The sequence below is a fragment of the Salmo trutta genome, chromosome 29 (assembly GCF_901001165.1).
Source record: "Salmo trutta chromosome 29, fSalTru1.1, whole genome shotgun sequence".
Lineage (NCBI taxonomy): Eukaryota > Metazoa > Chordata > Actinopteri > Salmoniformes > Salmonidae > Salmo > Salmo trutta.
Window position 1 is genome coordinate 17,142,195 of NC_042985.1, and position 14,235 is coordinate 17,156,429.

General features: G+C 48.7%; 1 protein-coding gene across 8 annotated transcripts in view; it reads left to right on the top strand.

The window, feature by feature from the left end:
- chd9 (chromodomain helicase DNA binding protein 9) overlaps nt 1–14,235 on the top strand; it is a 126,985-nt gene that overhangs the window by 31,276 nt on the left and 81,474 nt on the right. The window contains exon 1 of one of the 8 annotated variants that reach the window (XM_029721043.1): nt 6,465–7,487. The exons of the other annotated variants lie outside the window; for them this stretch is intronic. Coding sequence (XP_029576903.1) covers nt 7,458–7,487 — 30 coding nt within the window. The 5' untranslated portion in view covers nt 6,465–7,457. Of the gene's footprint in view, nt 1–6,464; nt 7,488–14,235 lie in introns of those variants that run through there. 8 annotated transcript variants of the gene reach the window in all.

Below are 14,235 nucleotides of genomic sequence, written 5' to 3' on the forward strand. Positions count from 1 at the left end.
ACGGTAGAACTCAATGGCTCTAGTTCATTCTTACATGTTCTATGTTTGAGCTGATTTTCAAAGCAAAACATGAATTGAAAACTTTATTGGCATTGTTGAATCAGATTTTCATAATGGCAAGCTAGGACTGATGGTTTGGTTAGCTAAACTAACAAGTTTGTTTGTTTGTTTACCACAGCAACTACTATAGCTATCTAGTAAACCTGCTAGCTACTTCAGTAGATGAACACATTTCTACTAGAAAATTTCGCTAGCGCATCTTGAAACACACCTTCCACGTCGTTCATTATTTTCCATAGAACGCATAGCCTCTCGTTGATTATCCCTCACATAAGGAATAAGAACACTAGATTTTTTAATTCAATACAACTTTATTGATACTGTTTCTATTCAGAATGGATAATTCCCTGTAGTTTGCCCCTTCCTAATCTGTAGGCCTAGGCCTACTACACATGGTCTGCAGAACATTAGCCTAATTAGGCTATGGTATTAGACTTAACTCTGTAACATGTCTGTCCTTCTGCCACCCACATTTCTCCACATCCGCTCCTCCATCCAGATACAGGCAACCAGTACCCTTTTCACACTGAGCCAAACTAATCCGAGCTGTACTGGGCTGGCCATTTGCCTGGTTACACATCCAACATAGAATAAGAAAATAGTGGTATCAGAGCCAGACAGTATGGTTTGGGTCAACCCTATGTGAATACAGCCCAGTTAAATGCCATATATTGTACTACTGCAGCTCTGCCTAAGGCCCTGCTGCCATGTGACCTGCTAGAGCTGTGTGCCAGCCAGGCTGTGACAGCACAGGTCAAAGTGGACCAGGTCAGAGAGTGACGACGGAGGACCTGTAAGTCCTGTTAGCCCACTGAGTGTCACTTCTGTTATTAGCCTCTCCCCGGGACAAGAGGTTAGAGCCAGCACCACCTCTCCTACCCTGTGAAGGATCATTAAGGCCTGATGCTCTTTTTAATTGGTTCAGGAAGCATCGCCGTGCAGTGTGCCCCCTTTCATTTATCAACTACACCTCTCTACCTCCCCCTCTCTATCTCTTTCTCTCATACACACACTCCATCTCTCTCCTCTCGCTCCTCTCTCCTCTCTACCTCTTTCCTCACTCTCCGTGCATGACTTTAAATTGGCCCACAGCCATAGGCCTAATTAACAGGCCTAATCTCTTCCCCACCTCCTGACAGACTAATCTATATTCCATTAACCAGGCAGTAGGTTTGGTCTCTGGTTAGGCTCTGGTTGGGAACTGGGAAGGTGAGTAGTGTTGTATACTGCTGGTATTATCCCTCTCACAACACAAGGCTAAGAACTATTCTTAGGGACGTTATGCACGAAGACGCGACACACTTTGCTGTGAGGAGTATTTTTAAGGAAGCGTCGACGTCAGAGGTTGACTTCTAGGTAGACTTAAGATATTTTTAAAAGGAAAACGTTTAGGCAAACGCTGAAGTGAGAGAGAAGCAGTGGATCATCTCTATTATTCCTGTACTATGCACTTTATTAGTCATCAAAAGAAAAGTAGGCTGTCATTGATTAAAGTTCTAGGGACCAGTACCACACACTGTCTCCTATATTTGCTCTGAAGGAACACTATGTTCACTTGCTCAGCTCTCTCTGTTACAACAGCCTACTAGCCTATACAACCAGCATTACAGCACTACCTAGTGGGTGAAAATATAGGCTAACTGTTGATATGGTGGGTCTTGTGGGCTCTATGATTGGCTATAGTGTGTGCACAGTTATAGTGTGAGTTCAATCCTGTTCTAGGATGATAAATGTCAATTTCCCTAACGGTGTTTTAGTGGAGTCCTACTCAAAGGCCCGCAGAGGGAGGCAGAAGTAAGAGTGGCAGGCACACTAATACAGGCTCTGAGTCTGTGATGAGGTTATTATGGACTGTTTAGAGACTCACACCTGTGCCTCTGGCTCCCTCTTTATCTCGTTCTGTCTCTTTTACTCTCTCACTCTCTCTCTCTCTCTCACTCACTCACTCACTCACTCACTCACTCACTCACTCACTCACTCACTCACTCACTCACTCACTCACTCACTCACTCACTCACACTCACTCACTCACTCACTCACTCACTCACTCACTCACTCACTTTAGAGGGAAGCCCCCCCAGCACACTAATTTCTCTGCCAGGAGGCCTATTTGCATGTTAACCGTTGGGTTGCCACGGCTCCACCAAGCCATGTGACCAGTTAAGCATGTGTGTTTGGCTGCCTGCCTGCATTCACTGTTCCTGTTTCTCCCTTGTTTTCACCAACACATTCTCAGCCTAGAGAGACAATACACCCTGTGCAGAGCCAGTCGCTGGCAGCTAAAAGCCTTCCTGTGTATGAATCTACGTATACATGGGTGTTATTGAATCTCTCCCTAGCTTTCTCTATCTACCTCTATCTGTTCCTCCTACCTCTTTCTTTATCTACCTCTATCTGTTGCTCCTACCTACCTCTCTCTTTCTCTATCTACCTCTTTCTCTATCTACCTCTTTCTCTATCTACCTCTATCTGTTGCTCCTACCTACCTCTCCCTTTCTCTATCTACCTCTATCTGTTGCTCCTACCTCTCTCTCTCTTTCTCTATCTACCTCTATCTGTTGCTCCTACCTACCTCTCTCTTTCTCTATCTATCTCTATCTGTTGCTCCTACCTCTCTCTCTCTTTCTCTATCTACCTCTATCTGTTGCTCCTACCTCTCTCTCTCTTTCTCGATCTGTTGCTCCTACCTACCTCTCTCTTTCTCTATCTACCTCTATCTGTTGCTCCTACCTCTCTCTCTCTTTCTCTATCTACCTCTATCTGTTGCTCCTACCTACCTCTCTCTTTCTCTATCTACCTCTATCTGTTGCTCCTACCTCTCTCTCTCTTTCTCTATCTACCTCTATCTGTTGCTCCTACCTACCTCTCCCTTTCTCTATCTACCTCTATCTGTTGCTCCTACCTCTCTCTCTCTTTCTCTATCTACCTCTATCTGTTGCTCCTACCTACCTCTCCCTTTCTCTATCTACCTCTATCTGTTGCTCCTACCTCTCTCTCTCTTTCTCTATCTACCTCTATCTGTTGCTCCTACCTACCTCTCTCTTTCTCTATCTACCTCTATCTGTTGCTCCTACCTACCTCTCTCTTTCTCTATCTGTTGCTCCTACCTACCTCTCTCTCTCTTTCTCTATCTACCTCTATCTGTTGCTCCTACCTACCTCTCTCTTTCTCTATCTACCTCTATCTGTTGCTCCTACCTCTCTCTCTCTTTCTCTATCTACCTCTATCTGTTGCTCCTACCTCTCTCTCTCTTTCTCTATCTACCTCTAGCCTGTTATGTAGTCTTTTACATTATGATGTCGGTCCCAGACTAAAAGGATGCTGTCTGTCCGTCCCAGTGAACCCCTCAGTGTACTATACATCAGCGCACTGTACTCCATATCAGGTGTTGAAATGTTCATGCTCAACATGCAGTACATAACATGGCTGCATACCTGTTAAAATATCTCCCTGAATTACACTATACATACAGTATTTTTACCTGTGTTCTTGACATTGTTCTACAGCTGTGCATTGATCTTTTTCAGGGGCTCTGTGAGAGTGAGGCTCTGTCTCTGTGAGAGTGAGGCTCTGTCTCTGTGAGAGTGAGGCTCTGTCTCTGTGAGAGTGAGGCTCTGTCTCTGTGAGAGTGAGGCTCTGTCTCTGTGAGAGTGAGGCTCTGTTTCTGTGAGAGTGAGGCTCTGTCTCTGTGAGAGTGAGGCTCTGTTTCTGTGGGAGTGAGGCTCTGTCTCTGTGAGAGTGAGGGTCTGTCTCTGTGAGAGTGAGGCTCTGTCTCTGTGAGAGTGAGGCTCTGTCTCTGTGAGAGTGAGGCTCTGTTTCTGTGAGAGTGAGGCTCTGTCTCTGTGAGAGTGAGGCTCTGTCTCTGTGAGAGTGAGGCTCTGTCTCTGTGAGAGTGAGGCTCTGTCTCTGTGAGAGTGAGGCTCTGTCTCTGTGAGAGTGAGGCTCTGTCTCTGTGAGAGTGAGGCCCACTGCCACTACGTGATAGTTTATTCTGTTGTATGGGATGCTCCCCTCTGGCATGTGACATGTTCTCGCTCCACTGCAGGGACGGTAATTGGCATGTTGTGTCATTTAGTTCCGTCTCTCCTAGAACAGGAGTCCAACTCCCAAGGCCTAGCCTGACAGCTAGCCTATATCAGATGCCCACTCAAACATGGGGAGAACACACATATAGCCTACCGCTAGTAAGCACGCACGCACACAGACACAAACACACACAGGCTAATTTATCTAGATATGGGCATGGGGACAAGCACATGGGCACTAGATTGGAGTTAACACAACCTACTGTGTACATTGTGACCTCCCACACATACTCTGCGTTGGACTTTAACCAGTCTTATGTTATTCCTACAGTTGTACAGTTCAATGTTTTGTCATGTTTGTAGTTCCAATGTTCTTCCACAGAGTTAGGTGTCTGGCAGGTTTTGTAAGAGAGTTGTGCTCAGACATCGGCTGGAGATAGCAGAGCCAAATGATATTGCAGCTAAGCTGTTGTTTATTTAGCCAGTCAGGAAGGAGAGCTTTCCTTTTAGCTTTCACCTTTGTTTGCCACTACTGATGAGAGGGCCAGTTAAATACATCAGTCAGTCTCTCTTTATTTCCTACCTCTCTCTCCCCTTCTCTTTCTCTCTAGTTTCCCCAACGCCTAATGGAAAGCTAGGAATATTGACATAGATTATGACTTACTTAAGGCCCACTAATCATACTAGTCTACTTATTAAAGCGATAAAGCAACACAGATCAGCTAAGTGAACTAGGCCTATGTCCTTAAGAGCTCAGTGCCCCTTTCAGCTATTATCCATGTGAGATAATTCTGCTCTAATATCATTAACCAGTGTTACATTTCAGACAGGGAGAGAGCTGCTGCTCTGCTGCAAATGTCCTTCCCTTAGCCACATAGCCATGTAGCCTTTAGCCTGTAGCTTACTAGTCTGTAGCTTCAGACCTGTTACTGTTATTTCTAACTAGCAGGGAGCTAACTATCCATCTCCAGGTACTTAGCCTCCCCCTAGCCACATAGCCATCGAGGCTAGCCATAGCCTGTAGCATACCAACCTGTTCCCAGTTACTTCTGACTAGCAGTGAGCTAACAGTCAACCCCCAGGCTATGTAGCCCTTTGTGTAACCTGAGAAGGGCCTTATATGTTGTGCATATGTTGTGCATATGTTATATGTTGTTTCAAACGAGAGTTCACTGTGAAAACACAGTCATGTGCTTTAGAGCAAGATGCATGGCTCTTTAAGTTTGTGTGTGTGAGCGTGTGCATGCGTGCATGTCTGTCTGGTGATGTGTGTGTCTCCACTCTGGGACCTAACCCTGTGCCAGCCAGGCATGTCTGTCTGGTGATGTGTGTGTCTCCACTCTGGGACCTAACCTTGTGCCAGCCAGGCATGTCTGTCTGGTGATGTGTGTGTCTCCACTCTGGGACCTAACCCTGTGCCAGCCAGGCATGTCTGTCTGGTGATGTGTGTGTCTCCACTCTGGGACCTAACCCTGTGCCAGCCAGGCATGTCTGTCTGGTGATGTGTGTGTCTCCACTCTGGGACCTAACCCTGTGCCAGCCAGGCATGTCTGTCTGGTGATGTGTGTGTCTCCACTCTGGGACCTAACCCTGTGCCAGCCAGGCATGTCTGTCTGGTGATGTGTGTGTCTCCACTCTGGGACCTAACCCTGTGCCAGGCAGGCTCCAGGCCAGCCAGGCATGTCTGTCTGGTGATGTGTGTGTCTCCACTCTGGGACCTAACCCTGTGCCAGGCAAGCTCCAGGCCAGCCAGGCATGTCTCTCTGGTGATGTGTGTGTCTCCACTCTGGGACCTAACCCTGTGCCAAGGCAGGCTCTAGGCCAGCCAGGCATGTCTGTGTGTTCCCCTCCCAGCACCATGTGCCTGCTGGAGCACATGTCCCTTGCGTCATGTTCCAGGGAGCCCCCTTCCTCTCTTCCATCGCCCCTCCAGTCACACTGTCAGTCAGGGAAGGGAGAGAAGGCTCGTCACGGTCTGTCCTTTCACATCTCGCACGCATTTGTGTGTGTGGGGGGCTATCCTGTCACCTCTTTCGAGAGCAATTTTCTTCCTGTGTGGCTGGGTGGCCAGCATCTATCTGCGTCTCTCTTTCCCCACCAGAGTGTGTCTGAGATCACTGCTTTACCGACAGTCTCTGGGAGGGAGCTCTCAGTGTGTTAGTGTTCTGTACTAGGGACAGTACTGTGGCTTTTTAGCCTCATGGTTTCATGGTTTTGCTCACGTTGGTTGTTTGCTGTGTGGTTGTTTAATAGTGTATTGTTTCGTTTTTTCTCATAGTGGATTTTCATGTTATGATTCTGTACAACATAATATGGTGTCATTCAGTTTCTTGTGTATACTGTTTTATGTATAGAGCAATGTGCAACACATGCGAGCCTGCATTCCATTTATGTTAATCTCTGTGCTTGTGTAGAAATTCAGTGCTTTTGGGGTTAAGTTGTGAAAGTTAATGTAATAACTGCTAGCACCATCTGCTGGCCTACTTCCTCACAAAGAGAGAGTGAGTGAGAGAGAGAGAGAGAGAGAGAGAGAGAGAGAGAGAGAGAGAGAGAGAGAACGAGTCTGGATTTTAACGACATCTCTAATATTCATGCTGATGCATTTTGCTGCTTTGTGCTGCTTTCATTTTCCACCGCTCTGCTGCTGGAGACTCCAGCTCCTCGCCATACACACCCAGCACGGGAGAGGGAGGGCAGAGAGGGAAGAGGAGGGGAAAACTAGTGGAAAAAGGAAAACAACCAAGCAAGCTAGCTAGCACAAAACCCTTTTTGTGTACAAAGGAGTAGCCTACCTTACCCTGGGATGTAAGTGAAAGAGGCACGAACGAAGAGAGCAAGAAAAAGGAACGAGTAGAGAGAGTAGAGCGAGCGGACGGAGAGAGCACGCGATTGCTAGCGGAGGGGAATCAATGAGAAGGGAGGGAAGAGAGGAGGGTAGAGCGAGAGAGCGACGCTGACACTCACACCACGACCCGCCTGAGCCGGACGGAGCTGAAGCACGCAGTAGCAGCAGAATGAGACGAGCTTCCTGGACTGCCACTGCCTCGCACCTCTTCTGGCGCTCCCAGCTCTCCCAGTGATCTAACAGCCCAGCCCCATGCACTCCTACTGAGCCTGAGCCCTGCCCGCTAGGGGAGGAGAGGAGTGGAGAGGAGGTGAAGGAGAGGAGGCTCCACCGCCCCCGCCTGTACGCTGCCTGTGGAGGGGGAGGGGGTGGACACGCAGCTCAAGCAAGACAGACCATCGAACGAACGAAAGAGAGAGTGAGCGAGCGAGTGAGAGAGAGAGAGAAAAAACCCGGCAAAAGGGCAAGGCTTTTGTTAGGTGGTTGGAGAGAGAGGGGGAGGAAGAACAAAAAAAATAGAAAAAAACATGTCTACAGTGAAGAGGCCAAGAGGAAGGGTAAGTGAGCTGCACAGAGAGAGAGGGGAGGGAGGAGGGGCCGGACGACAGGAACTGAACAACTGAACAACCTCCTCTGCTACTGGCTCATGCTGCCTGCCTGATGCAGCTCCACTGTCGCCATCTTGAACTCCTTGTTGCTGCTCTTTCCCATACTAATTTGCTTAGCTGTGCTAGCTATGCTCTCCCTTCACTACCCCCCTCCTTTCACTTTGTTCCTCGTTTTCTCTCATCTCCCACACCCCCTCCCTCCATAGATTCCTCCCCATCTCTGGTTCGATGCAAAAGGCGACGTGTGTGTGTGTGTGTGTGTGTGTGTGTGTGTGTGTGTGTGTGTGTGTGTGTGTGTGTGTGTGTGTGTGTGTGTGTGTGTGTGTGTCACATAAGATGAGTACATCAGTCACACAGCACTGCATGAGGGACTGAGGGAAGTAAGGTGTTAGTGAGTGAGTGAGCGGACTAACTGGCCCAAATGTCCTGGCTATCTCTATCTCTCTGTAGTCTCTCCTTACTGTAATAGTGCAAAGTGTTTTCATGGGAGCGTGTGGTGGCAGAGAGAGAGATTGAAATCACTGCAGTGCTGGCAGCCTGTAATTTCAGTTATTTATAGTCGTATTACACAGCTGCAGAACACTTGGTTTTGGTGCATTTTTCTTCTCTCTCCCTTTCTCACTCACTTTTCATACAAACTCTCATTCCTGCTCTCATTCCCGCCCTCTGCCCTCTCCCCTTTGCTCCTTCCCTCTCTTCCCTGTTCTTTACCTTGACTTTCTCTTTCCTCCCCTTCTATTTTTACCTTGGACTTGAATAATGAGAATATTTCAGTTCTGGGCAATGATTTCCTGGGCATCACAGCACACATTAAACCTATAATTCTGTAGCTACAGCTCTTGTTTATCTTCCAAATGAACTGTCATTTAATTCTCCCCTCCCCCCGCTTTGTTTGTGGCAGTTGAAGATAATTCTCTTTATTTAGCAGTCAGGAAAGCAACTGGCTGTGCCGTGCTGTGGCTCGGCCTCGGGTCATGTGGCCATCCACTCTGACTGCAACACGTTGAGATTAGCTCATCCATTTATAGGCTCTGGGCCCACCCGAGGGGAATACAACCCAGCCCATGTTTTATTCCCATTTTATCACCTATCAGCCTTGTCTGTATTATTTATTCTAGTTTGGCTGAATGTCAGTGTGCCGGTCCTGCCTGTCTCTGTTTCTTTCTGCCTGTCTTAATGAAAGTTTGTGCTTTCTGCCTGTCTTAATGAAAGTTCAGAAAGCAACACTTTCAGTATGTCTGTGAGGTAGTGGGGTAGAGACACAGCAGCAGAATGGGATATTCTATTGACTGGTTGTTTAAGTCTTTAAAAGGCTATCAAGGCTATGCTAAGCCTATGTCAAGGCTATACCATTATCAAGGCTTTGAGGGCCTAATAAGAGAGGTACAACCAACTAGCTAACAGTGTTGTGACTTCTGCTGTGTGTGTTTTCTAGACCAGCTGGCTGTTGTTTTCAGTGTTCTGTTTTCTAGATCGATCAGTGTGACTTCCCTTTCGACAATCACATTCATATCATACGGCCTTAGAGTGCAATGAAAATGCGTACTTTTCCTCATCTGCCATTTCTTGGAAATTATGAGTTAAGCTTCCTGAGAAGGCTGATTTCTGAGTATGTCTCTCCTCTGTCAGCTACTGCTAAAGGCTAAGACTACAAACTACACGTAGCTCATAGCATGTTGCTTCATCATTTCTAGTCTTTCTCTGTCTGTCTCTCTCCCCACGTCACTAAGCAGCAGTGTAAGTATACAGCTTGATTGTTATGCACATGGGGTTTTTCAGAGCTTCGCTGATTCACTTTTGTAATCCCATTCCTTTGTGTTTACAACATTTCCTTATTGAGCCTGCCTGGGTGACTTGACTCTCATTCCAGGCAGCAAAGCTGATATGGTACATTTCACACTTCTGTTCCTGAGGGGGAAGATGATGTGTGAGAGGCTGTGGAGGGTTAACTGAAGGGGAAGATGATGTGTGAGAGGCTGTGGAGGGTTAACTGAAGGGGAAGATGATGTGTGAGAGGCTGTGGAGTTTAACTGAGGGGGAAGATGATGTGAGAGAGGCTGTGGAGGGTTAACTGAAGGGGAAGATGATGTGTGAGAGGCTGTGGAGGGTTAACTGAAAGGGAAGATGATGTGTGAGAGGCTGTGGAGGGTTAACTGAGGGGGAAGATGATGTGTGAGAGGCTGTGGAGGGTTAACTGAAGGGGAAGATGATGTGTGAGAGGCTGTGGAGTTTAACTGAGGGGGAAGATGATGTGAGAGAGGCTGTGGAGGGTTAACTGAAGGGGAAGATGATGTGAGAGAGGCTGTGGAGTTTAACTGAGGGGGAAGATGATGTGAGAGAGGCTGTGGAGGGTTAACTGAAGGGGATGATGATGTGTGAGAGGCTGTGGAGTTTAACTGAGGGGGAAGATGATGTGAGAGAGGCTGTGGAGGGTTAACTGAAGGGGAAGATGATGTGAGAGAGGCTGTGGAGGGTTAACTGAAGGGGAAGATGATGTGTGAGAGGCTGTGGAGGGTTAACTGAAGGGGAAGATGATGTGTGAGAGGCTGTGGAGGGTTAACTGAAGGGGAAGATGATGTGTGAGAGGCTGTGGAGGGTTAACTGAGGGGGAAGATGATGTGTGAGAGGCTGTGGAGGGTTAACTGAGGGGGAAGATGATGTGAGAGAGGCTGTGGAGGGTTAACTGAAGGGGAAGATGATGTGTGAGAGGCTGTGGAGGGTTAACTGAAGGGGAAGATGATGTGTGAGAGGCTGTGGAGGGTTAACTGAGGGGGAAGATGATGTGAGAGAGGCTGTGGAGGGTTAACTGAAGGGGAAGATGATGTGTGAGAGGCTGTGGAGGGTTAACTGAAGGGGAAGATGATGTGAGAGAGGCTGTGGAGGGTTAACTGAGGGGGAAGATGATGTGAGAGAGGCTGTGGAGGGTTAACTGAGGGGGAAGATGATGTGTGAGAGGCTGTGGAGGGTTAACTGAAGGGGATGATGATGTGTGAGAGGCTGTGGAGGGTTAACTGAGGGGGAAGATGATGTGTGAGAGAGGCTGTGGAGGGTTAACTGAGGGGGAAGATGATGTGTGAGAGGCTGTGGAGGGTTAACTGAAGGGGAAGATGATGTGTGAGAGGCTGTGGAGGGTTAACTGAAGGGGAAGATGATGTGTGAGAGAGGCTGTGGAGGGTTAACTGAAGGGGAAGAGGCTGTGTGTGAGAGGCTGTGGAGGGTTAACTGAGGGGGAAGATGATGTGTGAGAGGCTGTGGAGGGTTAACTGAGGGGGAAGATGATGTGAGAGAGGCTGTGGAGGGTTAACTGAAGGGGAAGATGATGTGTGAGAGGCTGTGGAGGGTTAACTGAGGGGGAAGATGATGTGTGAGAGGCTGTGGAGGGTTAACTGAAGGGGAAGATGATGTGAGAGAGGCTGTGGAGGGTTAACTGAAGGGGAAGATGATGTGTGAGAGGCTGTGGAGGGTTAACTGAGGGGGAAGATGATGTGTGAGAGGCTGTGGAGGGTTAACTGAGGGGGAAGATGATGTGAGAGAGGCTGTGGAGGGTTAACTGAAGGGGAAGATGATGTGTGAGAGGCTGTGGAGGGTTAACTGAAGGGGAAGATGATGTGAGAGAGGCTGTGGAGGGTTAACTGAGGGGGGAAGATGATGTGAGAGAGGCTGTGGAGGGTTAACTGAAGGGGAAGATGATGTGTGAGAGGCTGTGGAGGGTTAACTGAAGGGGAAGATGATGTGTGAGAGGCTGTGGAGGGTTAACTGAAGGGGAAGATGATGTGTGAGAGGCTGTGGAGGGTTAACTGAAGGGGAAGATGATGTGAGAGAGGCTGTGGAGGGTTAACTGAAGGGGAAGATGATGTGTGAGAGGCTGTGGAGTTTAACTGAGGGGGAAGATGATGTGAGAGAGGCTGTGGAGGGTTAACTGAAAGGGAAGATGATGTGTGAGAGGCTGTGGAGGGTTAACTGAAGGGGAAGATGATGTGTGAGAGGCTGTGGAGGGTTAACTGAGGGGGAAGATGATGTGTGAGAGGCTGTGGAGGGTTAACTGAAGGGGAAGATGATGTGTGAGAGGCTGTGGAGTTTAACTGAAGGGGAAGATGATGTGAGAGAGGCTGTGGAGGGTTAACTGAAGGGGAAGATGATGTGAGAGAGGCTGTGGAGTTTAACTGAGGGGGAAGATGATGTGAGAGAGGCTGTGGAGGGTTAACTGAAGGGGAAGTTGATGTGAGAGAGGCTGTGGAGGGTTAACTGAAGGGGAAGATGATGTGTGAGAGGCTGTGGAGTTTAACTGAGGGGGAAGATGATGTGAGAGAGGCTGTGGAGGGTTAACTGAAGGGGAAGATGATGTGAGAGAGGCTGTGGAGGGTTAACTGAGGGGGAAGATGATGTGTGAGAGGCTGTGGAGGGTTAACTGAAGGGGAAGATGATGTGTGAGAGGCTGTGGAGGGTTAACTGAAGGGGAAGATGATGTGTGAGAGGCTGTGGAGGGTTAACTGAAGGGGAAGATGATGTGTGAGAGGCTGTGGAGGGTTAACTGAGGGGGAAGATGATGTGAGAGAGGCTGTGGAGGGTTAACTGAGGGGGAAGATGATGTGAGAGAGGCTGTGGAGGGTTAACTGAAGGGGAAGATGATGTGTGAGAGGCTGTGGAGGGTTAACTGAAGGGGAAGATGATGTGTGAGAGGCTGTGGAGGGTTAACTGAAGGGGAAGATGATGTGTGAGAGGCTGTGGAGGGTTAACTGAAGGGGAAGATGATGTGAGAGAGGCTGTGGAGGGTTAACTGAAGGGGAAGATGATGTGTGAGAGGCTGTGGAGTTTAACTGAGGGGGAAGATGATGTGAGAGAGGCTGTGGAGGGTTAACTGAAGGGGAAGATGATGTGTGAGAGGCTGTGGAGGGTTAACTGAAAGGGAAGATGATGTGTGAGAGGCTGTGGAGGGTTAACTGAGGGGGAAGATGATGTGTGAGAGGCTGTGGAGGGTTAACTGAAGGGGAAGATGATGTGTGAGAGGCTGTGGAGTTTAACTGAGGGGGAAGATGATGTGAGAGAGGCTGTGGAGGGTTAACTGAAGGGGAAGATGATGTGAGAGAGGCTGTGGAGTTTAACTGAGGGGGAAGATGATGTGAGAGAGGCTGTGGAGGGTTAACTGAAGGGGATGATGATGTGTGAGAGGCTGTGGAGTTTAACTGAGGGGGAAGATGATGTGAGAGAGGCTGTGGAGGGTTAACTGAAGGGGAAGATGATGTGAGAGAGGCTGTGGAGGGTTAACTGAAGGGGAAGATGATGTGTGAGAGGCTGTGGAGGGTTAACTGAAGGGGAAGATGATGTGTGAGAGGCTGTGGAGGGTTAACTGAAGGGGAAGATGATGTGTGAGAGGCTGTGGAGGGTTAACTGAGGGGGAAGATGATGTGTGAGAGGCTGTGGAGGGTTAACTGAGGGGGAAGATGATGTGAGAGAGGCTGTGGAGGGTTAACTGAAGGGGAAGATGATGTGTGAGAGGCTGTGGAGGGTTAACTGAAGGGGAAGATGATGTGTGAGAGGCTGTGGAGGGTTAACTGAGGGGGAAGATGATGTGAGAGAGGCTGTGGAGGGTTAACTGAAGGGGAAGATGATGTGTGAGAGGCTGTGGAGGGTTAACTGAAGGGGAAGATGATGTGAGAGAGGCTGTGGAGGGTTAACTGAGGGGGAAGATGATGTGAGAGAGGCTGTGGAGGGTTAACTGAGGGGGAAGATGATGTGTGAGAGGCTGTGGAGGGTTAACTGAAGGGGATGATGATGTGTGAGAGGCTGTGGAGGGTTAACTGAGGGGGAAGATGATGTGTGAGAGAGGCTGTGGAGGGTTAACTGAGGGGGAAGATGATGTGTGAGAGGCTGTGGAGGGTTAACTGAAGGGGAAGATGATGTGTGAGAGGCTGTGGAGGGTTAACTGAAGGGGAAGATGATGTGTGAGAGAGGCTGTGGAGGGTTAACTGAAGGGGAAGAGGCTGTGTGTGAGAGGCTGTGGAGGGTTAACTGAGGGGGAAGATGATGTGTGAGAGGCTGTGGAGGGTTAACTGAAGGGGAAGATGATGTGTGAGAGAGGCTGTGGAGGGTTAACTGAAGGGGAAGATGATGTGTGAGAGAGGCTGTGGAGGGTTAACTGAAGGGGAAGAGGCTGTGTGTGAGAGGCTGTGGAGGGTTAACTGAGGGGGAAGATGATGTGTGAGAGGCTGTGGAGGGTTAACTGAAGGGGAAGATGATGTGTGAGAGGCTGTGGAGGGTTAACTGAAGGGGAAGATGATGTGTGAGAGGCTGTGGAGGGTTAACTGAGGGGGAAGATGATGTGTGAGAGGCTGTGGAGGGTTAACTGAAAGGGAAGATGATGTGTGAGAGGCTGTGGAGGGTTAACTGAAGGGGAAGATGATGTGTGAGAGGCTGTGGAAGGTTAACTGAAGGGGAAGATGATGTGAGAGAGGCTGTGGAGGGTTAACTGAAGGGGAAGATGATGTGTGAGAGGCTGTGGAGGGTTAACTGAAGGGGAAGATGATGTGTGAGAGGCTGTGGAGGGTTAACTGAAGGGGAAGATGATATGTGAGAGGCTGTGGAGGGTTAACTGAAGGGGAAGATGATGTGTGAGAGGCTGTGGAGGGTTAACTGAAGGGGAAGATGATGTGTGAGAGGCTGTGGAGGGTTAACTGAAGGGGAAGATGATATGTGAGAG